This window comes from Aspergillus ambiguus (genome assembly GCF_047715705.1).
Source record: "Aspergillus ambiguus strain CBS 117.58 unplaced genomic scaffold BDV59scaffold_10, whole genome shotgun sequence".
Lineage (NCBI taxonomy): Eukaryota > Fungi > Ascomycota > Eurotiomycetes > Eurotiales > Aspergillaceae > Aspergillus > Aspergillus ambiguus.
This window is the reverse complement of record NW_027395523.1, coordinates 56,753-81,896: the sequence shown is the minus strand read 5'-3', so window position 1 is coordinate 81,896 and position 25,144 is coordinate 56,753. Positions and strand designations below refer to the sequence as shown.

General features: G+C 51.1%; 9 protein-coding genes across 9 annotated transcripts; 5 read left to right on the top strand and 4 right to left on the bottom strand.

The window, feature by feature from the left end:
- Positions 1-125: 125 nt before the first annotated feature.
- Positions 126-1,074, top strand: grg1 (putative glucose repressible protein Grg1). The gene is made up of 3 exons (XM_073689251.1): positions 126-283; positions 352-535; positions 590-1,074. Exons 1-3 carry the CDS (start codon positions 269-271, stop codon positions 604-606), a joined length of 216 nt encoding a protein of 71 aa, XP_073549157.1. The 5' UTR covers positions 126-268; the 3' UTR covers positions 607-1,074.
- Positions 1,075-2,416: 1,342 nt separating this feature from the next.
- Positions 2,417-3,864, bottom strand: BDV59DRAFT_200744 (Zn(II)2Cys6 transcription factor; the record flags this gene model as incomplete). The annotated part of the gene is made up of 3 exons (XM_073693653.1): positions 2,417-2,625; positions 2,673-3,751; positions 3,803-3,864. The coding sequence occupies 3 exons, from the start codon at positions 3,862-3,864 to the stop codon at positions 2,417-2,419; spliced, it is 1,350 nt and encodes a 449-aa protein (XP_073549156.1).
- Positions 3,865-4,962: 1,098 nt separating this feature from the next.
- BDV59DRAFT_192342 (mannosyltransferase complex subunit MNN9) lies at positions 4,963-7,914 on the top strand (the record flags this gene model as incomplete). Its single annotated transcript, XM_073692032.1, has 6 exons — positions 4,963-5,138; positions 5,262-5,417; positions 5,477-5,750; positions 5,809-6,215; positions 6,735-7,836; positions 7,894-7,914. The coding sequence occupies 6 exons, from the start codon at positions 4,963-4,965 to the stop codon at positions 7,912-7,914; spliced, it is 2,136 nt and encodes a 711-aa protein (XP_073549155.1).
- On the bottom strand, positions 7,899-9,803 carry BDV59DRAFT_175341 (Zn(2+) transporter YKE4). Its single transcript, XM_073689250.1, has 4 exons — positions 9,537-9,803; positions 9,304-9,454; positions 8,284-9,250; positions 7,899-8,232 (listed from the first exon to the last, which is right to left on the bottom strand). The coding sequence occupies exons 1-4, from the start codon at positions 9,675-9,677 to the stop codon at positions 8,217-8,219; spliced, it is 1,275 nt and encodes a 424-aa protein (XP_073549154.1). The 5' UTR covers positions 9,678-9,803; the 3' UTR covers positions 7,899-8,216.
- Positions 9,804-9,816: 13 nt separating this feature from the next.
- BDV59DRAFT_175339 (nucleolar protein 16) lies at positions 9,817-10,984 on the top strand. The gene is made up of 3 exons (XM_073689249.1): positions 9,817-10,067; positions 10,131-10,910; positions 10,968-10,984. Exons 1-2 carry the CDS (start codon positions 9,937-9,939, stop codon positions 10,717-10,719), a joined length of 720 nt encoding a protein of 239 aa, XP_073549153.1. The 5' UTR covers positions 9,817-9,936; the 3' UTR covers positions 10,720-10,910; positions 10,968-10,984.
- A 3,178-nt stretch (positions 10,985-14,162) lies between these two features.
- BDV59DRAFT_175337 (putative ABC bile acid transporter) lies at positions 14,163-18,863 on the bottom strand. The gene is made up of 4 exons (XM_073689248.1): positions 18,781-18,863; positions 18,422-18,730; positions 17,861-18,374; positions 14,163-17,808 (listed from the first exon to the last, which is right to left on the bottom strand). Exons 1-4 carry the CDS (start codon positions 18,844-18,846, stop codon positions 14,231-14,233), a joined length of 4,467 nt encoding a protein of 1,488 aa, XP_073549152.1. The 5' UTR covers positions 18,847-18,863; the 3' UTR covers positions 14,163-14,230.
- A 227-nt stretch (positions 18,864-19,090) lies between these two features.
- Positions 19,091-20,011, bottom strand: BDV59DRAFT_200738 (uncharacterized protein; the record flags this gene model as incomplete). The annotated part of the gene is made up of 1 exon (XM_073693652.1): positions 19,091-20,011. The coding sequence occupies one exon, from the start codon at positions 20,009-20,011 to the stop codon at positions 19,091-19,093; it is 921 nt and encodes a 306-aa protein (XP_073549151.1).
- Positions 20,012-21,319: 1,308 nt separating this feature from the next.
- Positions 21,320-22,279, top strand: BDV59DRAFT_175335 (lysoplasmalogenase). The gene has a single exon (XM_073689247.1). It carries the CDS (start codon positions 21,349-21,351, stop codon positions 22,120-22,122), a length of 774 nt encoding a protein of 257 aa, XP_073549150.1. The 5' UTR covers positions 21,320-21,348; the 3' UTR covers positions 22,123-22,279.
- An 885-nt stretch (positions 22,280-23,164) lies between these two features.
- On the top strand, positions 23,165-24,805 carry BDV59DRAFT_175331 (ubiquitin 3 binding protein But2 C-terminal domain-containing protein). The gene is made up of 3 exons (XM_073689246.1): positions 23,165-23,705; positions 23,764-24,466; positions 24,520-24,805. Exons 1-3 carry the CDS (start codon positions 23,474-23,476, stop codon positions 24,545-24,547), a joined length of 963 nt encoding a protein of 320 aa, XP_073549149.1. The 5' UTR covers positions 23,165-23,473; the 3' UTR covers positions 24,548-24,805.
- Positions 24,806-25,144: the final 339 nt, after the last annotated feature.

Here is a 25,144-nt window from a genome sequence, read left to right as displayed (position 1 = left end):
AGAGTCGGCCGAGGCATCTAGACCCCCAAGTACCTATGGAGCGTCGGAAGTTCAGAAGTTACTAGCACAAACATAGCGGCAGGAGTCTGAGAAACAGGGAATCTTTACGAGTGGATCCGCCATCGTCATCTACACAGGCTACAATGCCTTGTTTTTGTCAATGCTGGTTGGCCTATAAAAGCCCGATAACTTCGCGACTGGCTAGTTCTACTTCGCACTTGCAGGTTACATCTATTCTAGCAAACTGTCACTCTGTTACATTACCACCATGGAGACCATCAAGGTAGGTTGATGCGTCTTGTATGAGGATATGCACCCATCCAAGCCCCAAACTAACCAATTCATCGTCAGAACGCTGCCAACTACGTCTCTGAGACAGTCCAGGGCACCGGCGCTGAAGCATCGAAGGAAGCCAACAAGAACGTCGCGAAGGACTCCGATGCTAAGCTGAGCACCCGTGCCAGCGCTGCCAAGGATGCCATTGTGGACAAGAAGGACGAATTCTCCCATGATACTAAGGCCGATGTTCACAAGGGTATGTGATATTGTTACTTCTCAATTGGTTTCTCAGCTGCTCATCAATCTGTAGAAGCCGCGAAGCACTAAGTTAACGAGGGTTAACGAGGAGCATATTGCTCATGAATGAGATGGAAGCATGGATGAGGTTTATGATGTGGACGTTTTCATGGGTGTCAGTAAGGAAGGGCATTGTATAACTGTATCTACGAGACTATGTTATCCGAGATAGACAATGTCTGCCAGTGCCAAACATCCTGGTCTTGTTGAGATGAATCCTCTTCATGACGTCATTGGCATCGCACGCCAGGGTCAATGCCGTCATACTAAACTGCAAACCAAGGCCCCGAACCACGTGGAGGGTCCAGTACGACCGTTCGAGACGTCGGCAATGAAATGCATACCAGTGGGGTCAGGAGCCGACGCCAGCCCTTTCATCTCGGGAGAGTATCAGCATGTCGAACATCCCGAGTGGCAAACCTAGTGTGCCGCACAAACTCATCTAGGCACGGCAATCCCTCCACATCGGAGGCCCCGTTCCTCCCTAATCAACTAGAAGATACCCACGGACCTTGTCCGATGCTAAGGAAAAGACTAGCCGACTGGGTGCGCGGTGCATTCCGCAACTGGTAATTGCACCATGATGGACATTTCAAGCTGTAGTTTGCCCCAGACAACCCAGGCCAATTCGCTTTGCCGGGAGTTGGTATGTCTCCTCCCGACTTGGCAAGAGTCTGGGGAGCGTCGTCTATAGAGCGAAGTCTCTTTATAACCTTGACCATGCCGTAGGATGTCTTCATACTCATAGGGGATGATCGCAGGGGTAAAGTATAGAGTGCATTCGCTCCCTCAGACGAGGAAAGGCTTAATAGTCCATCCCTAGCCTTATGTCTGGCAGTATACAAATGACGAATAGTAATTTCAGAGCCACGTAGGACCCTAATTTGTTGGGAAAAGCCCACGGTCTGGAAACCCCAAGTCAGACTCTCATATCTCCCATTGGTTGACTTTATACGTATTTGGGTTATCCCATGAGTAGCGCCGGGCAACTCGGGCAGATCTTGATCGTCAAGAGCCCATGCTGAGAGGCTAACCATGACTCGTGGAGAAGCGTCCTGTCATACTATGTATTATATAAGATGACCCTGGGATCGGGGTCTGCGCCACTCATCTCACCTGTCGCCACTCGTGTGGGACAGTTCCACCGATTACAATGGGCTACCACGAGGCCAATGGCACGAAAATCTGCCTGTGCCACGATCTTTCCAATTCAGCCACGATTAATGATTCCTTACATGGTTAGTCCAATACGAAACTTGATCCGTGGGTTCAATGCTCCAACTACTGCCAACAGGGCTTCGTAAGCTGGTAGTGCTATCCTTTTTGATTTTAGAGCAATAGGATTTTGACCTGGGATCCCCTAGCCCACGACCTTTGTTTCTTGGTTCGCCCTAATTCTTCGGCCTGGTTAAGCCGGCCCTAGATCCTCTTTCTGGGGTGAGTTCAGCGACAGATGCCAAACACCGTTGAAGGTTTAGCTTGTAGTACTCTGACACATCAGTCGGGGATGCCCCAAGCCTCGTGGAAGTGTGGGTCTTGGTCAAGATATTCCAGTTGTTCGCCACGAGATCTACAGCCCGAGATTCAATGACAGTGTGATAGGGATCTGGCTAGGTCGTCTAGATTGCTCCTTCAGTTCGCAGTTAGTATGAGCTCTGCTTATGCCGTTGGTTCTTGCCGGCATGGCCCATGTGTGGTCTGCGTGCCAGCAGCGCAGTATCTTCTGGCTTTCGGCCGGATATACAGGAGTCAATCATACCTGTATCCGCCGTAATCGGAATTTTAATCGTCAAACCCATTGAAGTAGACACAGTAAATAATCTATATCGTAACAAGATTCTCAAATGCGTATGTTGGTCATACGTTGCATAACACCCATGCTAATTTCCGAATTCCACATACCCACGCTATATAGATGATTGATGATATGCTCGAAAATGGGCTCCGCACAATAGAAAGCGCTGATGAAGATGCCGACCATGGCGCCGACTTGAAACGTAACAGCCACTCCTTCTTCTCGGAAGGCCACGACGGGCGATGTTTCACAGACTGAGGTCCCGTTAGCTCTGATAAGCAGTTCTGGGGGGCCACCATACCTGATTGCTTCAAGCACAGCTCGTGAAGCCAGTAGACTTCAGGAAGCCGGCCGTCCTGAAGGGAAATCTGTGGCGACCCGTCTTGTTTGAGGGGGCAATCAATAAACGACAAGTAGATCTTGGCGATCACGAAGCATGTCCGGAGGGCAAAAGCCTCGGTAGAGAGGTTCAGGTACTCTTGACCCCGGTCGGCTTCGTATTTCCCAAATGAAGACGCCCATTGTTCCCAATGGACCAGGGCGCGCATGGTTTCCTCTCTCAGGGTCAGTCTCGCATGGACGTCGCCCCCCAAGCCACCGAGGTTTAAGTGTTCCTTCAAGATGTGGAGCCGCGAGGGTAGTGCGAGATGATCGTGGAAGCTTTTCCGCGCCTCCTTCAGGGATTGGAATTTTTCTGGGATTTCCGGACACGGGCCATACATGGGGAGGGGCCTTTGACCACGCAGCATGCACAGAGAATCCAGCGGCTGCAGCATTTTAAGGACCGCCTCCGATGACGAAGGAAATGCGCGGCCGTTCAGCATCTCCTGGACGAGTTTAATCCCGGAACGCAGATGAAGGGAAGCCAGCTTATAGTTTCCCAGGAGCGCCTCGAAGGTAGCGAAGAGGACACTGGCCGCGAGGAAGGATGCGTTTTCCGGGGCCTGGGCCGGACGGACTAGCGACTGGATGGCATGCCCGTACCGCTGGAAAGCGAAGATTTGGATACGACTCTGGAAGGAGGGGTCCCGTATGCTTCCACACTCAAAGGCTCTATGGAATGCACCGACAGCCATCAGGGCGTGGCTGATGGCTGGGTCGTCCCGGACGAGAGACAGGAGGAAGGTGGAAAACTCGGCTTCAAAGGAATGAGCCGTGCGCAGGAAGAAGTACTCGAAAGAGATACGCTCCTGGTCGCCGCTAAATTGCGGGAAGAATACATTCTTCGGCCGTTCGATGCCTGGCATGTAGACGGTGAACTTGGCCGGGACCACACGCGTAGCGGCGTCCTTCGCACTGAGGTAGCCGGCGCATTCTCGTTTGGCAGACTGGCACTTTTTGCAGACCGGTTTAGTCTCATCGCATTTGACTCGCCGTGCTCTGTGTTGTTGTCAGTGGAGGCGCCGAGATGTTAGGGGGCTGATAGCATACTTGCACGTTAGACAGCCGGTCCGCACGCGAGAGCTTGAGGAGCGCGTTTGCTTTGGGGTCATCATCGGCAGTGGGGGCCATTCAGACCCGACATGGTAGTGTGATGAATGGTAAACAGGACTGTGAATGTTGAATATATACAAAACGGCGTCCGCAGGGGAGCCGCCGAGACTGCCTACAGCCCCAAAAGGGAAAAAGGGCCCAAGGAAAAGGGATCCGACGCAGTCAGCGTTTTCATCTTTCGCGTTGATCCACTTGGTTGACGACGATTAGACTTCCAAGCCCCATCGGGTTCCAAATCTCCTAAACGGCTGCAGATACACAAGACACATTGATTGTCGCAGATCGTCCCCAGATCCCATCCCGGCTCCTCCAGAGGATTATGGCCTGTGGCGGTGGTCTGATATGCCGTAGTCTAGACGGTCACGGCTCGAGATCTTACAGGCGACAGGTCGCCTACTGCGTACATCGGGGTGGGCCGTCATTTCCGGTGCCAGAGAATGAGTGGCGATATTCATGTTGATTGATGGAAGTCCTATCTACCTTGGTTCTGTATTTATCACGGTTCCTATACTCCAGAAGCCTTAATACTGACCTATGCTGGAAATTGCCTGGTGAGGTAGGTCTCTGTCATTCGAGCTGTGTCTGTACCATGGTCTGATATCGATCATGCTGCGCTCGGAGTAAATCCGCGAAGGCTCTAGTAGGTGCTGCGTATGATGTTATATGAGACACCAACCATATAGAAATAATATACAGGAGCGACTATATTATTTCAAAATATTCTCAGATATCCCTTTTACAATGCTTCCATCAAAACATCCTACGCATACCCAACCCGTGCAACCAATTCCTTCGGCTACCGGAGTTGGTCAGTTTCTCCCCGATGTTGCGGGGTGCAAAACAGCACAAGATGGCATCCTCGGAAGACATTCAACTCCCTTCTTCCTCTTCAACCTCCTCTTCTGCACCTGCAATACAGATACACTCTCTCATACCACCAGGGGTCTTGTCCGACTAATATAATCCCCCTTCTTCTCCCCCTCGACACCACTCCCGCGCCCGGGGATCGTCGCCACATCTGATCCGATAACGGACCGCGAAATTCTGTTCTCTGGAACACTGTTCGAGCGACCTGCCAGAGCAATTGGCGACGCAGAATGTCGTCGGCTTCTACACCCGTCACGACATCGACGACCTCCGAACTCCCGGTGCAGCAGTCGACGATGGGCAAGGCTGGGTCGGGAGGGGGAAATGCGCCGTCAACGAGCTCCAAACACGACTACAAGGGGTTTGTTGCGGGCGTGTTCTCGGGAATCGCCAAATTAAGCGGTATGTACTCCTGTGTGGGAGGTAGTGGCAGATTCGCTGACCCATCGTTCTAGTCGGCCATCCGTATGTGCCCACTGCGCCGCTCGCGAGGTGTTCGCGACATCCATGCGCTGACGACGATTGATAGATTTGATACCGTCAAAGTTCGCCTACAAACGAGTAAGGAGGGCCATTTCAAAGGCCCGCTGGACTGTGTACTACAGACTGTGAGGAAAGAGGGCGTGGCTGGACTGTATAAAGGGGCAACACCACCGCTGGTCGGATGGATGGTGATGGATTCTGTGTGAGTTGGGACTTTAGACTGTTCCGGGTTTTTGAGCCCACGGAGCTAACAGCTTTCAGCATGCTGGGCTCCTTGACCCTCTACCGCCGCCTCCTGCTGGAGAACGTATTCTCCAAACCTGAGGTCCGACATCTGACGCCATTTGCCCGACACCAGCCGGACCCCAACGTCCTCCCCAGCTTCGGCCACGGTATCGCCGGCATCATGGCAGGCACAACAGTCAGCTTCATCGCCGCTCCGGTGGAGCATGTCAAAGCGCGGCTGCAAATCCAATACGCGGCCGAGAAATCGCAGCGACTGTACAGCGGGCCGATTGACTGCGTTCGCAAGATGGTAAGGCGCTGCCTCGCACGTACCACCCCCATATACGGACAACTAATTCGCGCTACAGCTCAGCACACATGGCATCTCGGGTCTGTACCGCGGCCTGTTCGCCACGATTCTCTTCCGGTCGTTCTTCTTCTTCTGGTGGGGTTCCTACGATGTCCTCTCGCGGTTGATGCGAGAGCGGACCAGCCTCTCTGCGCCGGCGGTCAACTTCTGGGCCGGTGGAATCTCGGCCCAAATCTTCTGGATCACGTCGTATCCCTCGGATGTGGTGAAACAGCGTCTGATGACGGACCCAATGGGCGGGGCGCTGGGCGACGGACAACGGCAGTTCCGGTGGTGGAAGGACGCTGCGGTCGCGGTGTATCGGGAACGCGGGTGGAGAGGGTACTGGAGGGGCTTCGTGCCCTGTTTCCTGCGAGCATTCCCGGCGAATGCGATGGCGTTGGTTGCATTTGAGGGTGTGATGCGGTGGCTGCCATAGATAGAGCTCGACCGCCGGGTTGAATGTATATAGATTAGACGGAGGCAATTCCATTGGCGGCGAAGATCCGGCATGAAAAGACGTCCACCATGATAGATTAATTCAGCAGTATACTATCCTATAGCTATCCGTGAATGGGCCGAGGTGTGGTGAAGGTCTATATAGATGGCCGCATGCGGAAGGCGATGAAACGTGGTTCTGCCGTTCTTTTCCGGCCGTTTCGCCTTCTTCACCTCCGTCGATCTTCATCTTCGTCCTTCTCCTCCACCTTGCCAAACATCTCAGCTTCTTCAATCTTCCTCCCCCTCTGGTCGTCTGACGCCATGTTCGTGGGTCCGTCCACGACTCCCTCCCTTCCCTAGATCTCGCCAACCTGGCCTCTCCGCGGACCGCTATCCGAGATTTAGACCCTGTCGATCGCTGGACTGACCACGTACGACTCTCTCTCTTCTCGCCCCCGGTTGAACGGCCATCATGGCCGTTGCACGCTCAATGCGACGCACAAGTCCAACGACCATCATCCTGGCCGCCATCCTGGCCCTGGGTTTCCTCTTCTTCCTCCTCACCCCTTCCGCCTCTGACAGCCCAGTCCCCGTCTCCGGTTCCTCCTCCGCCTCGTCGCAGCAACGCCGTGAAGACGATGCCGCCGCAAACCCTCTCTCCCCGCCGACCAAGCCCTTCTTCAAGTCCCAGCCCCTGCGCGAGGACGGATACCAGGCCCCGCCGCCGGTCGTGCACTACAACCTGAACGACCTGACGAGCACGAGTGACTCCGCCGCCAAGGGCGAGCGCGTCCTCATCCTGACCCCGCTCACACGCTTCTACCAGGGCTTCTGGGACAACCTCGTCAGCCTCAGCTACCCGCACGAGCTCATCTCCATCGGGTTCATCATCCCGCACACCAAGGACGGCAACGCCGCCACCGCCGCCCTGGAGGAGGCCATCGGCAAGACGCAGTCCGGCCCCGTCGACGGCCGCTTCGCCAGCATCAGTATCCTGCGCCAGGATTTCGACCCGCCCCTCCAGTCGCAGGACGAGAAGGAGCGCCACAAGCTAGCCAACCAGAAGGCCCGCCGCGAGTCCATGAGCCGCGCCCGCAACAGCCTCCTCTTCACCACCCTCGGCCCCAGCTCCTCCTGGGTTCTCTGGCTCGACGCCGACATCGTCGAGACCCCCAACTCCCTCATTCAGGACCTGACCGCCCACAATCGCCCCGTCATCGTCCCCAATTGCTACCAGCGCTACTACAATTCCGACACCAAGAAGATGGACGTCCGTCCCTACGATTACAACTCCTGGATCGACAGCACTTCCGCCCAGAACCTCGCCGATAACATGGAACCCGAGGAGATTCTCCTGGAGGGCTACGCCGAGCTCCCCACCTATCGCACGCTCATGGCCCATCTGGCCGACACCACGAGCCCCAGACCTGGTCGCGTCATTGAGCTGGACGGCGTCGGCGGTACCGCGTTGATGGTCAAGGCCGATGTGCACCGCGACGGGGCCATGTTCCCCGCTTTCCCATTCTATCATCTCGTCGAGACGGAGGGATTTGCCAAGATGGCGAAGCGCCTGGGGTATTCCGTGTTCGGGCTGCCGGATTATTTTGTAAGTTGCTGCCCGGAGGACCTGCTGCGGTTAGATCAAGACTAATGTCCCCTGCAGGTATACCACTACAACGAGTAGTGTCGCATCTTAGACTTCGCATGCATCCGCGCGCTGTGCGCAAGGTCATCTCATTCCTGTCTTGCTATCTATTTCGGACACTGTCTCTATATTTGGTTCCACCGGTTTGGCGTCGGGTTGAAGTTCTGGCGGGTAGATACGGCCGAGGGCCGCGAATATACATCGCCATTGACGACTATATATTCCGCCTTGATCATCGTACTTCTCCGGATGGAACATGCTCCTCACAGACAGTAGGCATACGTATATCCAATGTAGCTGAGCCAGATCACCATGGCATCAGGGACTCATAGGAACCCAACTTAGTCCCACGAGATCCTATCCAAGTTAGCACAACAGCACAACCACCCAACACGAAACAAAACCTACCCAAGCATAATGCCCGCACCCACCGCGACAGCCAAAAACTGCACGATGGTATTCTTGATCTCGGCGCGCTTATCCTTCCCGGTCTCCAGCAACTCCGGAATCACCGACACAGTGCCGACATACAAGAACGTGCCCGCCGTGAACGGCAGCAACATATCGCCCCACGACAAGCTCGTGCCCCAGAGGCCCGCACCGGCCGCGACACCCTCGCCGCCCTGCGCAGCGCCGTTCCCGCCAAGCTCCTGCACCGCAATGCCGATGAAGGTGCCCAGGAACGCCCCGATGGCGGTGACGAACTGCGCGCCCATGGCTTTGCGCTTGGAGAAGCCGGACTGCACCAGCAGCGCAAAGTCGCCGACCTCGTGGGGGATCTCGTGGAAGAACACGGCGACGGTGGTGGTCGCACCGATGGTGGGCGACGCGTAGAACGACGACGACATCGCCAGTCCGTCTGTGATGTTGTGCGTGAAGTCCGCGATCAGGTTCAGGTACCCGCCGAGCTTGACGCTGGGATTGATCTCCTTGGTTTCCCTCCCAGTGTGGTCGGCCGCTGGGGACGATGCGGCGGTCTGTTGCTGTTGCGCCTTGCGTTGCTTGAGTTCGCCGGCGGTGGACGATGTCGCGGGGGAGGAGCCGGAGGCCGAGCCTGCGGCTTCGGGAGTACCGTGCGCGTGCGCGTGGCTGTGGCCGTGGGAGTGGTCGTGGCCCTCACCGCCGGTGGCGATGCGCAGGGTCTTGTCCATCGCAACGAAGGTGAAGAAGCCGACCATGATGCCTAGGCCGAGGAGGAGGTTGCGGTTCGGCTCGACCATCACGAAGCGCACGTGGTCCGGGGAGTCCTCTCCGAGGAAGATCTCTGGGAGCAGATGGAAGAGCGTGTCTCCCAGAAGACCGCCCACGGCGAAGGCGACCATGACGGAGAGTGACGACGGGTCGATGTTGGGCGGGCAGAGGGCCAGGAGGAAGTCTGGGGCTGTTAGCGGGGCGCTGAACACCGGGGTGCGCATGAAGTCAGCGTACTGGGAGGACCAGAGATGTAGACGGTCGCGAGGATGGCGTTCACGGCCGGACTCCCTGGGAAGAGCACAGCGAAGATCTTCGACGTCAGACTGGTGGTCTGCGGGCTGGAGGCGCGTTTGTGCTCGTTGAGCGATTCGACGAGAGGACAATTCTGACATTGTTAGCTTCTGGAGGTGTAGCTTCGGATGCAGCAAATCTGTTGGATCTAGTCGCATGCATGACGGATGATATACCTGCAGTTCATCCTCTATCTGGGTCACGGAGAGGTCTCCTACTGAGACAGCTTCATGGGCCAAGGCGAATACAGAGAACAGCAGAAGGCCGGAGGCCAGCGCGAGAGCAATTCGACGCATAGCCAGAGGAGAGGAGGCCATTGCAGCAGCGACAATGGCAGGGGAAGTTGAGGAGGAGAGAGGAGGATCAACGAGTGAGCCCGATAGTCGGAGAAAACAACAGGGTCCATTTAGGGTCCTTATCAGATTACCGTTTGGGGAGTAGCGCGTTCTTACGTAAGAGATATCTACAAACACGCCAAGCACCAATGCAAACACATCGCATTTTGATAAGAAAACGCATCAGCTTCATTTTTCTCGTCGCATCCACAACCCCATTCCCGTATCCTCCTCCACCACCATGGGCACCATCCGTCAGAAGAAGAAGAACCGCTCTTCCGTTCCCAAGACCAAGGCCAAACGCACCGGTCAACTGAAGAATGGCAACAAAAAAATCAATGTTCTGGGCAATGCGATCATCGCCGAAAACTGGTATGCTCCATCCGTATGAGCGGGATTCCAAGCAATGGAAAACTAACATCACCCGTCGTGCAGGGACCGTAAAGCCACCCTCACGCAAAACTACCGCCGACTAGGTCTCCTCCACCGTCTTAATGCCCCCGCCGGTGGGTCAGAAAAGCGCAGAACAAGAGATGGCGCCATCGAGACAGACCCCGAAGACTCGCTGCACATCAAGGGTAGCACGCAATCTATCACAAAGACTCTTGGCCTAGGCGAGGCGAAGGTCGAACGCGACCCCGAGACAGGCAAGATTATCCGGGTGATTTCGAACGACGACGAGGTCGAGATCGCTGGGCGCAAGCGCCGTCGTACCAACCCACTCAATGACCCGTTGAATGACCTGTCTGATAACGGGGAGGATGATTTTACTTCGACCGGCAAAAATGTGCCCAGCGCGATTGTCCAGCAACTGGAGCAGCAGGCGGACAAGGAAGGCGGCCATGTCAAGGCGAAGAAGCCCCGTCACATGAGCAAGCGGGAAGAAGAGTGGATTCAGACCCTGGTCCAACGCCATGGGGATAATATCGCCGCTATGGTTCGCGACCGGAAACTCAATCCTATGCAGCAGTCCGAGGGAGATCTGAAGCGGAGAATCCGGAAGTGGAAGGAGATGCAATCGTAACGGCTTGGCTACATGCATGTCTGATAGCGAGTTCGGCGTTTATATGGGTTCTTCTGGATAAAAGTCCTTGTTTTGCGGGATTCGTGGGTTGATATACTACCTGTCTTCTTTCTTTCCCCTGTGATATAGACACCTCTACGACTGAATATATGGCCCTATTGGGTTGCTCTCATCAAGCTGTTCATTATGCGGTAAAGTGACCATTGGGAAATGGCGGCTTTCTGTCTCCGCAATACTAACATTTGCAGCATTTGCCAATGACGCCGAGTTGAGTGACATTCAAAGTTCGATATCCGTCTTCCAATGTACATCCATTGGGAAATAAAGGAGAGGCGAATGTCCTCACTCCATAAAAAGATAATATGTCAGGATCCTATTACAACCTCGAGGCCCCCATGGTCAATGGAAGATCAAGTAGAGCCATGCAGATCCAACCAGCTCTAACAGCATTGTCCATTTGGCGAAGTCGCGGCTCCAACCCAGCACCGCTGACCCAGTTTCTCTGGAAGCCGAACCAATGGTATATTCTGTCAGATTTACCTCATTATCATGATCTGCCACCACAGTCTGGAATGTCGCATTCAAGGTGTTTGTCGGTATAGGCCCGTTCGTATCCTCCTCAAGATCCATTCCGGCCGGACCCCGTGCGCTTGTTATGGTCACCGCAGGCTGGCCAGATATAACAGTGGCTGTATCACTAGATGCGGAGACAAATACAGGGCTTGAGTTTGAAACAATGGTAGCGTGAGTGTAGGATCTGCCTCTGGCACCCACACACGATCGGGTAGCCGTAGGGAGAGTTAGGGGAACCGGCGTCGGGGTCATGGGAACAGGGAGAGGAACAGGGAGAGGAAAAGCACCCGGAGCTGAGAACCAACGCGAGGATGGTATATGGTGGCTTGATCTCTTTTCGACCGACAGACGTTCAGGTTCCAAAGTAGGTAAGCCATGATTCCCAACCACATCCACGTCCGCTTCCTCACAAACAAACGTCTGCGGGAGGTCAATTGTAGCCCCGGTCCAGGTAAAGCCGGTCCCATTGAATGCACATATAGCGTCTCCGGTAGCACTTGAGGTTTCGTAACCTAGTGTTCCATATATGTTAAACACCGCGGCCAGATTGTGAGTGAAAAAGGGACAGTCAGGAAACTAACACACGGCAAGATGTTCCGATCCTTCTGGCAGAATGCGTGCAAGTCTGTGACATGGTTTTCATGTTAGGCATTGGGCTGTCACTGCAGATGCGAGCCATACTCTTTGATACAGGATTGAATGATTACGGTAGCTGAAGAGGTGCAAGAGACGATGATTGGGCTTTTGAGGGAGCCATGGATGCAATAATGGGATCCTGGTTTCGGGCAGAGAAGGGTATTGGAGGCAGCGTCGCTATCTGGTCAGCGTATTCACGGCCATCTGTGTCTATACCAGCTCTTACTAGCCAATCTGAGATTTCACATGAAGAGTAAGGAGGAGACATAACAAGAGCCAGGCGAGGAAAGGGGGCATGATGGGCGATTTAGGGTAGAGTAGGTTATGAGCGGTAGTTGGGATGGAGGTGAAAGGTGCAGAAGACGAGTTGAGGCTCCTGTTCGCGTCGACGCGTTGTAGCCTGAAGTCCATGCTGCCTCGGTTCACCACTATGGCACTGCCAACATCAATCCACTCAAGGTAGAATTCAAAGTCCGCCTGTATTTATCTCACTAGACAGCGTCTTACTTGCTCGATTTCAGAATCTGTCAAAAAGCAAGTATCGCGAACATAATCATAAACACTGCCATACCGGACCTTGATCTTTTGCAGAGTTGCATACATGTAAGATTTCTTGCATTCGACAACTCTGCTGACGGAGGCATCAATGTCCTTGATATTTGGATTTATGGCCTCCAAATAGCGCCGTATACATGGCTCCGCCGGGTACAAACCGAATGTGCTGAGACTGTATTCTGCGGCCACGATCTCATCCGGTACTCCGGCTAAAGATAAAAGAATTGCAAAGACCACACCTGTTCTATCCTTTCCGATGTTGCAGTGAATAAGCAACGGGCTGTTTGGATGCTCCATAATGTGGAAAGCAATAGACCGAAGCGCTATGGCAGCATCCCTCGCGAGAGCAAGATACTCGTCGGAAACGGACTGTCCATGAGCCGTCAGTAAGATGCAAAGGTATATAGACACAAGAGACTTTCCTGGGTGTCGATATTTGAGTTGGCATACTTCTCAGCGCGCTGCTCGGCCGAATAAGAACCACGTTCTATTGGTAATCTCATTGTTTTGCAGCAGGGCACGTTATTGGAAGCGGAGTCGCCGTAAAAGCCCACATTTGAGCAGACTTTTGTCTCGTTCTGACTCCTCAGATCGAAGATGGCGCCTATACGGAGAGACTCCACAAGCTTCTGTAGGCCTATTACCGATATGTTCTCGAGATGACCTGAGCGATACAAAAAGTTTGCTCGAGTCCGAGCATGGGGAAACAGAGTGCTGGGATACCCCCCAAATTGGCGAACATTGAAAACACCGTCAATTTGGGTGGATATATGTTGGTCCGGGTCTAAGAATGGGTACATCATAGTAGCCTTCAATAGGATCAAGTACGTTAAACTGCTTTCTGTGGGTCCGGAGGAGTAACATCAACGCGGTTTCCGACACCGAACAGGGCATCTGCCGAGTTTAATATATATCCTATTTTATGACAGTTTACGATGTCCTAGTAATTACCTCCATCTACAACCAGAAGGATTAACAAATGTGAGGACTGGGTAGAGGTAGGGTAAGTTATGCCGGCAGTGAGAAGCGATTGGACACCAACTATAAATCCACGGATGTCCAAAGTATCGTGCCTCAATCACAGGTCTGAACAGGTATTTCTACTGCAAAACCGGAATTTGTGATATCGACCTTCCCTGGATGGGACAGGTCCTGGGAATTAATTTCGGAGAGGGAAGTTAAGTCTTACCACAGTCTACTCACAAGACACATCTCTATACCTTGGTCGCAGCTGTCAAGCACTACCTGACGTGAATCATGCGAAAGTCAATCAAGGGCTACCTTCATCTTGATTCAGACAATGTTTTCGATGACGAAAAGATGTTTGCACCTGGGATGTGACCTCTTTTGTAAATCGAAGGTAAAGTTTGCGACAACGTTGAGGCTGGATAATGTATATAGCAGCATGGCTATTGAATGATACGCCAGGAAAATCTCCTCCAGAAACCCGTTGACGAAGTATATGTAAGGCTGTTTTAAGGGAGGCATTCGACTACGTCTGTATCTGGAGTTCCGTCGTGAAAATGTACAGATGTCGAATAGACCACAATTGGTACCCAAACGGAGTTACTGGTACCAGACAATGAGCACTCTACCACGGCACGAAAGCGACAGAACTCTATTATGCAGGTCTGGCACAGACGAGCTGTTTTTTCCTTATTTATTTTCAAAAAGGAAAAGCTAGCAACAGTGAGTTGGCAAAAATATCTAGTTCTCCAATACAAGGAAATGCCACACAAATCTAAAGTCATTTATCATTCACATATCCCTGTTCTGATACTCCCCCTTGGTCTAGGACAATGTAGTAATCTGCACCTTTTATAGCTTCCAAACGATGGGCGATCGTGATTACTGTTGACTCTCTCATCTCCTCGCGGATAACCTGCTGGATTTCAAGCGAGCTCTCATGGTCAATGGATGCAGTCGCCTCGTCTAGAATGACAATTGAGCTGCGACGAAGAACCGCTCGCGACAGCCCAATAAGCTGTCGCTCGCCCTGACTCAGGTTCCGTCCGCCAGCTTCGACATGTGTCTCCAGGCTCCAGCCATGTCTGCGGCCAATACGTTTGAGAACGTCCGAGCATTCCTCGTCCGTGTATTCGCCCGTAGGGTCCAGATTGAGTCTGATACTTCCAGGGAAAAGAACGGGGTCCTGCGCAACAAAAGTGACCCGTGTGCGAAGTGCCTGTGTGCTGACCTGCGCTATGTCGATTCCGTCTATGAGAACGCGTCCAGATTCAGGACGGACCACATTAAGAAGCGCCACTGCCAGGGTGGATTTGCCGCTCCCTGTCCGGCCGATCACGGCCGTGGTAGACCCGCCTGGGATGCGGAGGGAGATGTTGGTGAGTGATGGGTCGAGGTGAGGTGCGTAGCGGATGGTTACGTCTTCGAAGACGATATCGTGGCCAAAACGTGGCCATGATGCGGGCGGCTCAATAGTCCCATGAGATTCCTGCTCCACGTGAAGAAGCTCGTCGACACGCTCCACGGAGACGAAGTCCATCTGGAGCTGGCCATATTGCTTGCATAAGGCGTGTGTCGAAGCGACGAAATTATTCGCCGCTATGAGCGCGAACGCCGCCAGACCCGGTGAGACGTTTGTGTACAGAGCGAGCAGAGTTAGACAGAAGGTTGATACCGCAGAGAGACTCTCAAAGCGGTACATCAGCCAACCCTGGAGAGACCAATAGAAGTGATCCATGCCCTGGAATTTATCTACAACGGCGATGACGCGGTGCTGGAATCGGGATTCCGCCTGGAATGCGCGCATCGTCGGCAGACCGTGTAGGAGTTCCCCGAAATTAGAGATTAGAGGACTCAGAGAGACCATTTCTAGCCTTCGTAGGCTCTGTGACGTAGGGAGAAAGCGGAGGAACGTGATGATGAAGGCTGCAGTCAATACAAAGGTAAACCCGAGGAAAGTCGGCGTCACCGAGGCTATCACTAGAATCGAAGAAACCCAGGTTATCGCTTGAAATGCGATTATTTGGAATTGTTCGCTAATGTTGCCGTCGACAACCCCGATGTCAGACGTCAGTCTGTTCATCAGCCGCCCAATTGGTGTCACGTCGAAAAAGCGGAACGTCGCATGGCTCACTCCAACCATGACTTCGTGGAAAAGAGTCTTTCCGGCACAGTAGACTATGATAATCATCAAGAGTTGAGCAAACAGAAGCATGACAGCCTGAAACGTGCTGACTGCAAAGAAGGCCAGTAGCCATGGCTTAACGTTCTCAACCGGCGGTGGCAGTTCACGCAAGGGGTCTTTGGGAGACCATCTGAGCAAGCTGATGACCGATGAATGGGCTAGAGCTTCCCCAGAAAATGACTTTTGGTTTGACGATGCGTATTCCAGGAACATATGTACCTCGTTGTAGGCCTCTCCCCATTCTTTGAGAAACCAAGATTGCGCCACAGATGCAAGCCGGTATACTGCCAGAACGGTAACAAGGAGAATCCACCATCTGTATTTGCCGGCTCTGATATAGGTCCAATAAACTCTTGCTTTGACTCCCCATTCTGCTCGGTGCTCCTCTTCAATGAACTTGGCCGGAACAGCTGTTGTGTGGTCTTCGGACTGTGCCTCTTCTTGTGTGTCATCATCTGTCGTATCCCCCTGAGGCGTCTCCGTTCCATCTTCAGAATTCAAGCTGCTGAGACCCTGCTTTCCCTCAACTATTGCCCTCCCTTGTTGAATATAGATGGTCTGGTCTGCCAAGTGACGCACAATCGTGGTACGGTGGGTAACGAGAACCACAACACGACCCTGCATCAGTGGTCCCATAAAGCATTTGCGGACTATACTTTCTGCGGTGTTATGATCCAAAGCAGATAAGGGGTCATCAAGAAGCAAGATCCGCGATGTACTGTAGACGGCACGTGCGAGAGCCACCCGAGCTTTCTGTCCACCGGAGAGACCAATGCCATTTTCACCAACGAATGACAAATCACCATATTTGAAATTAGCAAGGTCTGGGAGCAAAGCACAGACATCCAAAACCCTTTTGTATCGCTGTTCATCATATGGAGCTGAGAACAAGATATTGTCCCGTATACTCATACTTTGTAGCCATGGCGTTTGCGCACAATATCCGATCATATCGTTTGGTATAGAAACAGCTCCTGTCAGCCTGTCCAGTTCTCCCAGTAGGGCTTGTAATAGTGCTGTTTTACCAGCCCCGACTTTGCCGCTGATGACGGTCAGACCTTCCGATATCGTTACGTTGATATCGCAAAGCACGGGAAATTTCCTCCCTGGCCAGGCAAACGAACACGAATCCAAAGTAATGTCGGTACTTTGTTCCGTGCCAGAGGAGCGCTTTTCTTTGTCGGGCTCTCCCATGAAGTCCTCTATTCTTTCCATCGCAATAGAAGCATTGATAAGAACCGTGATAAGGCCTGGAATATCTCTCAGGCGAGTCTCAAGCATCGTAAAAAGCTGAAGGGCAGGAAATATTATGTCGATGCTGAAAGTGTGACCGGCCAGCATGGTATAGGCGTACAATGCAACGACCGGAAACACGCCACTCGCGAACGCATTGATGAAGCGGATCAACACATTCCATAAGCTCGTGATAATACGAAGATTTAACTCCGATTGTCGAGCATCCATGACTTGCTGTAGCCAGTGATTCTGCCATCCATACCAACGTAGATGGCGGAGTGCCTCCACGAACTGGGAGGAGATCTGGAGTCTGGCATCCGTGGCGACTCGGCGGACCCTCTCCCACCGCAGGAGAGTCCGTGTAATGAGTGCATTAATCGCCTGGGCTATCAGAATAGCCAAAATTCCTAAAAAGCACGACGGACCGAGAAGCCTCCATACGAGTGCAATGGCAATGATAAGACCAACCGGCTTATCCACTAGGGTGTCAACTTCCCAAAAGCGCTGAGCAACTTCGTAGACATCACCACGAAGTAAATTGAATATTTTACCCATGGACGCGGTCTCCTTAACTTTATCTCCACCATGTTTGGATCGTCGAGAAAATAAGCCACACCAATTCCTTTGTCTAGAATTGCGTGTATCATTGACATCGTTGCCATCTTCAGCATCGTTTTCTGGCTCTCCGACCTTTTCATGTATTTGCTGGTCGAAGACATTCTTGCGAGAAAGGGCTTTTTCGTAGACCATCATGATCATCTCGCCCCTACTCCTTTCATAGCATCGCCTCCCGTACCAAATATTCAATACTTGCGACTGAGCGGCGACTAAGCGCAGGACTAGTGATAAGATCGCATAGGTTAGAGCAACTCTATTAGACAACTTTGGGTCCTGCATCGCCTGTAGTAGTTGCTGGAGCAAGATGGGAGTAGAAAAGTCTAATGAGACATGTGTTAGATGGTATACATCTGGTGAGATCGTAGCACGAACCGCAAAGCATCTGCACAATAGAGATGCTAGTAATGATCACAACGTCGATGCCGTTGGCCTGAAGTAGCCGGCCAAGAACAGATCCTCTCAGTTGACGGAATTTCTCATGTAGCCTACGATGCTGGAATTCAAATCCCAAGGACCAGACGTCCTCTTCGTTCAGCTGCCTTCTCTTCCCCATTGACATAAGAGGGGCCATCCAGGACACACTGAGAAATTGCCATAGCCGCAAGTTATCCTCGGGACTACGGTAGTCGCTGGAGGGAGGATGACCAACAACACCGATATCCATGCACGGTAGCGACGGTTTCCGGAGAGGCATTACCAGGATGGTCGCGCAGGCTGCCAAGGCGGCGCCTGCAGCGATGTAATAAGAAAATAACTTGGAAACCGCACATTTATCGCAGTCAATTATAAATATAGCCTCGACGGAAAAGGCTATCAGGAAGAAAGCGAGCAGTGAAACCGGACATGATCTGGGTCGTCTAACGGCAATGAACCCAGCAGTTATTACCTTGGTCGAGTCAGTCAATGTATTTGGAATTGGGGTACGCGCTATACCCAAGCTGCCAGAAGAACCAGATTTGGGAAACTTGGATCCATAGGGATGTTTTTGATCATCTCGGCAGTCATTCCGATGATTGATAACGCGAATAAGGATATCGCCCAACCGATTCTCTGTTTTGAACCATTGTGTGGGAGGTCCGGGCAGATCGGCTGCTCAGTGACAAAGGGCCTGGTCCACTTGGGACGATAAGCCCGGAGGAGATAGCCAATTGTACTTCCCAAGACAAGAGCTGCAATTATGATGCCTGGAGCAATAGAGGCATATCGCATGGCACATGGCGACAATCGAGCATGTGTAGAGTCCTGCCACCACTTGTCAGCAGAGACATATTTACAGACTCAGGATTACTTACCCATAATGGGTAACATGCATGTCGGATGTCATGTTGCTCGGTCAACAGCATTGGAGCAGTTAACATGCAAGACCCGACAGAGATGAAGCAAGATGGTGAATGGGATGTTATCGGCGATCAAGATAAAAGGCGGAGTAACCAATGCTGCCTGAGGCATTAACTCTTTCCTCTTCCGGGTCCGTGCGGGACGCCGAGAAATTATGCAACTACCTCGCAAGTTCACTACTTTATAAATGATCCACGATTATTCCTCTTATTGACGGCTATTTTACACTATCACGGTCACTAAGTCTTTATCATCGATGCTGACCTAAGTGAGGTCGCTCATGGAGTCGGATCTAGCGCGGCATTCGATGGCTATGTGCAAGAATTTCTGCAACAATGGACGCCCGAGAGCCTTGTACGCACTGTGCAGCAAACGATAGGATGTCTCATGGTAGTCCTTGAACGCCCAAAGATCCTTCCCCAACTTCAAAGCCGCTCCAGGGTATCCCTGAGCCATTAGGTCCATGGCCTCCTTCTCCAAATCCGCTACTTGTGAAGGAGAAAGAGATAAATCCCACTGAGTAAATATGTCATTTCCGTTTATAGGGACATATTTATCCGGATTCAGAACAATTCCCATCCGATCGCGAGTTGGTGCGACAACGTAGCGTGAAGTATCGATTGTTTTGTACTTCCTCATGTATTCAGTTCCCGTCTCCGGGCGATCCCCTGTGCTGTATGTTTGCAGTATTTCGCGTAAGCGGGCAAGCTTTGCCAATTCAATTCGATAGTACTCTTCTTCGTGAGGTTCGTCTTCCATGTACCCAGTCAAATCTTCGACGCATTTCTCAATCTTCCAACGAACGACTTCAAACATGTTATTTCCGGCGACCTCCAGTTCGAAAGCGTCATTGCTATAGAAGGTAGCCAAGGGGAAAGGAGGGGCATCAGGGTCATCAATATAATAACCCCAGTGAACCCCATCAGTCATTCCAGTTACAACGGTAAGGAACTCGGGGGGGTCGTTGTAGTGACGCGCTTCCCAGAGAGCATTGTGATCGTGAGCCAAGTCTGGGTTTTGCAGGAGATCAAAAGGGCCGGTCATGTGCAGGGCGACTACTGCATCTGTCAACAGGGCTGCATTTTCTTCAGCAAAGCGCCAGAAGTCGAAGAAGTCCGGGGGGAAGTCGATCCCGTATGTGTTCTTGAGGAGACGGTGCCTCCCGGAATGATCAGGGCTCGTCATGTTAATCGTTATCTTCTCTATACCTCCTTTTTATTGCTGGTCGAAGTATCGAGAGTAAATAGTACGTGGCCTTTGGCCTGTCAGATACCCACTGCTACAGATGAATTTTCGGCTACGTTGGCAATGAGGAATACGAGCTTTGTGGGTCCAATCATAGAAGACATGATATTAAAATAAGCCTTGATACGAGCCTGATCCGGAATATTTGATCTTCTTCACAATTTAACTAGGAAGCTTGCACCAACCTTTCGATCAATGCGGGAAATGTTAAGGGCTGTTCAGCAGTTCAGTGCAGTTACTTGTAGGATGATCTCTTTGATCGTCGCTGCTATTATTGATTCCCTATAAAATATCCACGGATGACTCCTTCTAGGCTCCCTTTCCGTTCACTTGTTTGGTTCTTTGAATATCATATGTTATGCCTTGGGGTACAGCGAGCTTCAGCCCATGATAGGTTTGTTGGGTAAAGCAAATATATGGCGATGAACTTAAGGAATTTCTCCGAAGCCACATAAACAAGAGGATCCTGGTGGAAGATGTTTCAGTCTAGAATAGAGTCTCAGGAATACCTTCTAACGTTTGCCTAAGCAACTCTCTCTCTTTCTCTGTCTCTCGAGGATCGTGTGTAGTACAACATTTGCACGACATAGCACATAGCCAGCCAGTTCTATAAATACATCACTTCGCTTTCATTGTCTTGCTCTACTTACTTTTCTGATGTTTATTAGACTGCAAAAGTACTTCACTATCATAATGTCGCGTATGAATCATGTCTGTCTCTATATAACATCAGTTATAATCTTCTTGCCAAGCATAGGCGCATAGCGGATGGCAGATGAGATTTACACATATTGCAGTGCCGCCCTAAGCTGAGGGGGTAGCCTAATCTCCATATTCTAAGACATAGTCAAGCCTTCGGAGGAGAAAATTGCTACTTAAGCAGATGAACTGGTAGAAAATAATTTCACCATGTCAATTGATGTGACAGTACTGTAGGGATTCTTAGGGCCGTTGTTCGGTTTCTCCCGTTAGTGCGTAACAGCAACATGGAAATATATATGACGACTCTGTCTCCACTAGTTCCGCAAATCTTTCAATTCCGGACCAGATATTATATCGGCATAAAAGAATGTGTACAATGCATTCTCATTTTTTCCCTAAGATAAATGGTTAGTGCTTTGTCTCCACGCACAGCTTCCACATGCCAAAGACAGAAGAGCTCCACAGTACGGAGTAGACCGAGGTACATCTCAATCGAATGCTAGCCAGGGATTTAAACCCCCTGATTCTACTCCGTACCTCTCGACCCCTTCATTGAATACCACCAACCGATCAATATGTCGATCTCCCTGTCCATGCCCCCCGGGTCGGGGCAATACATCCTTATAGGCTCTCTCCCCTTACTTGTGCTCTCGGAGTTCCGCTCTAACTCCTACGTGGGAACATTTGTCTTCAAAATGCTCTCCTCCGTGGCCTTCGTCAGCAGTCCTCTGCCCCAAGCGTCCATACATGAGTCTCCATACTGTGTTCTCATTACTACTGGGCTCCTATTGTCTCTAGTTGGAGACTTCTTTCTCCTCCCTTCTCAGGGTGATTTTTTCAACCGGAACTCCAGCACCGAAAGAAAGATCTCCATATCCTTCCAATTAGGCGTTGTCGCCTTCGCCGCGGCTCATATTGCCTACATTTTTGCCTTTCTCCATGACAGCCAAGACGTCTCGCGGGAGCTTTTCGCAACCACGTTCGTCACCACAATGGTGCTTGCGAAATGGTTGGGGGTGATATATCCACCGGCCCACTCCTCTATTTCCAAAAATGTTCTGGATCTCGCCATCCCGGCTGATATGAAGCCACTTGTCTTTGCGTATGCTGCCATCATCAGTTGTATGTTTGCGGTAGCTGTTTCCACAGTCCCGTCATCAACTTCAACTGGCTGGGCGTACCAGCGGAGTCTGGGCGCGGCGATGTTTGTCACTAGCGATATTTTTGTCGCGAAAGACGCATTCTGTAGAACGCCTGCTCCAAACAAGCGAAGTTGGTTCCGCATCGCAGTCGGTTACGGACTTTATTTCTGGGGCCAGATGGTCATAGCGGGGACCGTGAAGGTATGATTGTGCCTAATGACCGCCGGTGCATCGATCAGCAGCCACCCATGTTCCTTTACTTCCCTTGTAACGTCATGTTCGGTACTCTACCATCCCTACACGCATATCGAATTAGATTATGCTTTCTACACCCCAAAGATGACCTTACACTAGTGCAGAACCCTTAGTCTTCGTCTCATCATTGTCCCAAAGTGTCTAAAATCGCTGTTCATCAATGAATTCCAGCTGTAATTCGACTCCATAGTCTAGCCAGATATTGTTCGATCTCCGCGCAAAACGTCGTGTGAACTAGGGAGACTCCTCTCGATCGACTTTCACTAGCTTGTCTATTGTTGTTTCTAGCTCCGCGATAGTGTCTGCTTCAAACCGTTTAGCGTCGATATCACCTTTGCAGGCTCGGCTATATTCTAAATACCAATGAGAAACATACCTCCTTCGTGTCGTTCTACTTGGCGACCAATACATAGGGTTTTCGGTTGCACAAACCAGTGAGCACCTAGAATTAATTGGATCGTTAGGGGCGTTTTCTGATTTCTTCCACTGAGAAACCGATACGCTCGGTTTGTGAGAAATGATGCCTGACCCACAGACGGCCCTGCGCTACCAGAATTTCCCGGCGTCTGACGCGAAGCGGATAACTTTAATTCAGTCATATCCAGACCTAGCATGTATGCCCACCCCTCTATCGAGTGATGTGCGCGCCAAACCGTAGGCAGCTATAGGACTCCTAAAGTACCTGTGGTACGACATACAATGCCGGGACTCAAGGTCTCTACTTCAATACATCCTCCCCGAGCTCTATTGGTGGCCTTCAGAACCATCTGTTTCTTTTTCTTTGTAGCGTAACTCGGCGTACTGCTTAAAGGCAAGATGAACCTTGGTTTAATGCACTCGCTAATCAGGCAAGTCTTAGAATACGCCTCTTTGTGAACTTAACCACGTGATCGTTATCCACCTACGTCATTCTAAGTCAATAGATTCCGTGGTCGCAGATAAAAATTGCATTTTTGTATTAATAGTTAGCTATTTAAAGTATATTGTCTCGTATATTCTATAAATAATGTTTAAGAACCATGGAATGTTATATCCTGAACGTATTTGGCACGCGACAAATTTGGCGTTACTCGTCCAACCGCCATGACAAACCACACTTGCACACAAACCAGTCGATCTACTGGAATCTACAGTGGTCTAGATTAAGAGTACTTGCTCTACGGAAAACGAAAGCGTATACAGTTCTCCGGCATAAGTATGCTCTGTCTCATCGGAGCACCATTGCTCTCTCGTTCAAATCCAAATCTTCCAGTCCCCCAGGAATTTTTAGTCGCCCCTACTTCTTTACCTTTCATCAATAAGCATGAAAGGGTTTTTTGGCCTGGCAGCTTTTGCTGTTACCGCTCATGCCCTCATCGGCCGCACTAATAGCTGTTGCTTTCATCTTACTGCCTCCGGCGGGTCCTCCGGCGCTGTCGGTCAGCTTTCTGATGGGCAGAATCGAATTGGTGACAGCACTTTATCTGCAGCGCAGTTCTGTATTAGCTCAAAAGGTTCCATCACCGATAGTAATGGGCGTGGCTGCATTATGACCCGTGAGTGACACAAAGCCTAGCTAGTGAAGAAAGGTTTACAAGCCAATAAATACCTTAGCGCCAACTAGTCAGTTTCAGTGTGACCAGGGTGCCACTCCGGACTTGGGTTTCTCTATCAGCCCGTCCGGTATGCTGGAGTTCCATGGAAGCTCTAACTTCATTGCCTGCGACACGGGCCAGAACGGCGGCATGAACATCTTCGTTACCCCAAGCAGTGCTCTTGGAAAGTGTGAGACTGTCCAACTAAAGGCCGACACATGCTTCACCTCTACTCCTTCTCCCACCTCATCCACCAGCAGGAGCTGTAGCACTACATTGTCCTCAAATAACTTTGAATTTCCGCACCTGATTATCCCTATCGACTCAAATGCTCCAAACACAGCTTTCGGCACTCAATTTAACGGCACGATTACCTCGACAGTCTCGAGCATTTTTAACTTCGACATTCCTCAGTCTGACTCTGGCAAAACCTGTAGCCTCATCTTTCTATTTCCTCGGAAGGGCGACCTTCAAACCTCTTCGTTCAGCTTTGGCGGTGACGGCAAGGTCAATGTTGCGAAGCTCTCCGAAGCAGCCTCTGTCACGACTACGTTTTCCAACGCTCCTCCCATCTCACAAAACCTAGGTGATATCATGATCTCACCTGGGAATTCATTTGTTATCTCAACCTTCTCATGCCCCGCCGGTGAGAAGATTGCCTTCGAAATGAGGAATACAGGTACTACTGATCTCAGCTTCTTTCAAGATTTTAACCCTGCTCCGTAAGCCCCCTCAGTATATGCAACCTATCGGACGCCAGCTAAGTTGCTTCTAGTATTGGGCTCTTTATTACTGTCTGCTGAAGACGCAAGTATACTCAAATACGTATTTTACGAATGCTCATGTATACGCCGCTCAGAGTATTCATATCAAGTGGTACTTGTTTAAGCCTTCTTGCTTCCTGCGTCCACATGGCCACGTCATTCTTGCTAGTGTTTTCAATTGTGATCTTCGAAAAGCTTCACTCCAGTGTTTCAGTTACGGCCTACCAGAATGCACAATAATTGGCCTTCTTTAATGTGTCATTTATCCATTACCTGCCATTGTAAATTATCGCCGATCAGTGCAAGGCTAAATACTCCGTGTCAAGCTTGAATATTAAACGATGTAACACATGAAGCTAAACCCCGCTGGGGCGATGCCAAACCGTATCAGGTATCTAAACGGGCGCTAAACCCAAACAGGAGAGTTACCAAAAACAACCGCTTGCTGATAATTCGCCGGACAATTCTATGGTGGTACTAAGTAGTTTTTAGAACGAAAGGCGGAAACCCTCAGCAGGAGCTCAATATGAACAAGGCAGCCTTTACCGATAGACGCACACCTGAAGAGATCATCTTCTTATACTTCCAAGAAAGCCTCTAAAGGATATATCATTTTCCAAAATTCACTCTACATGT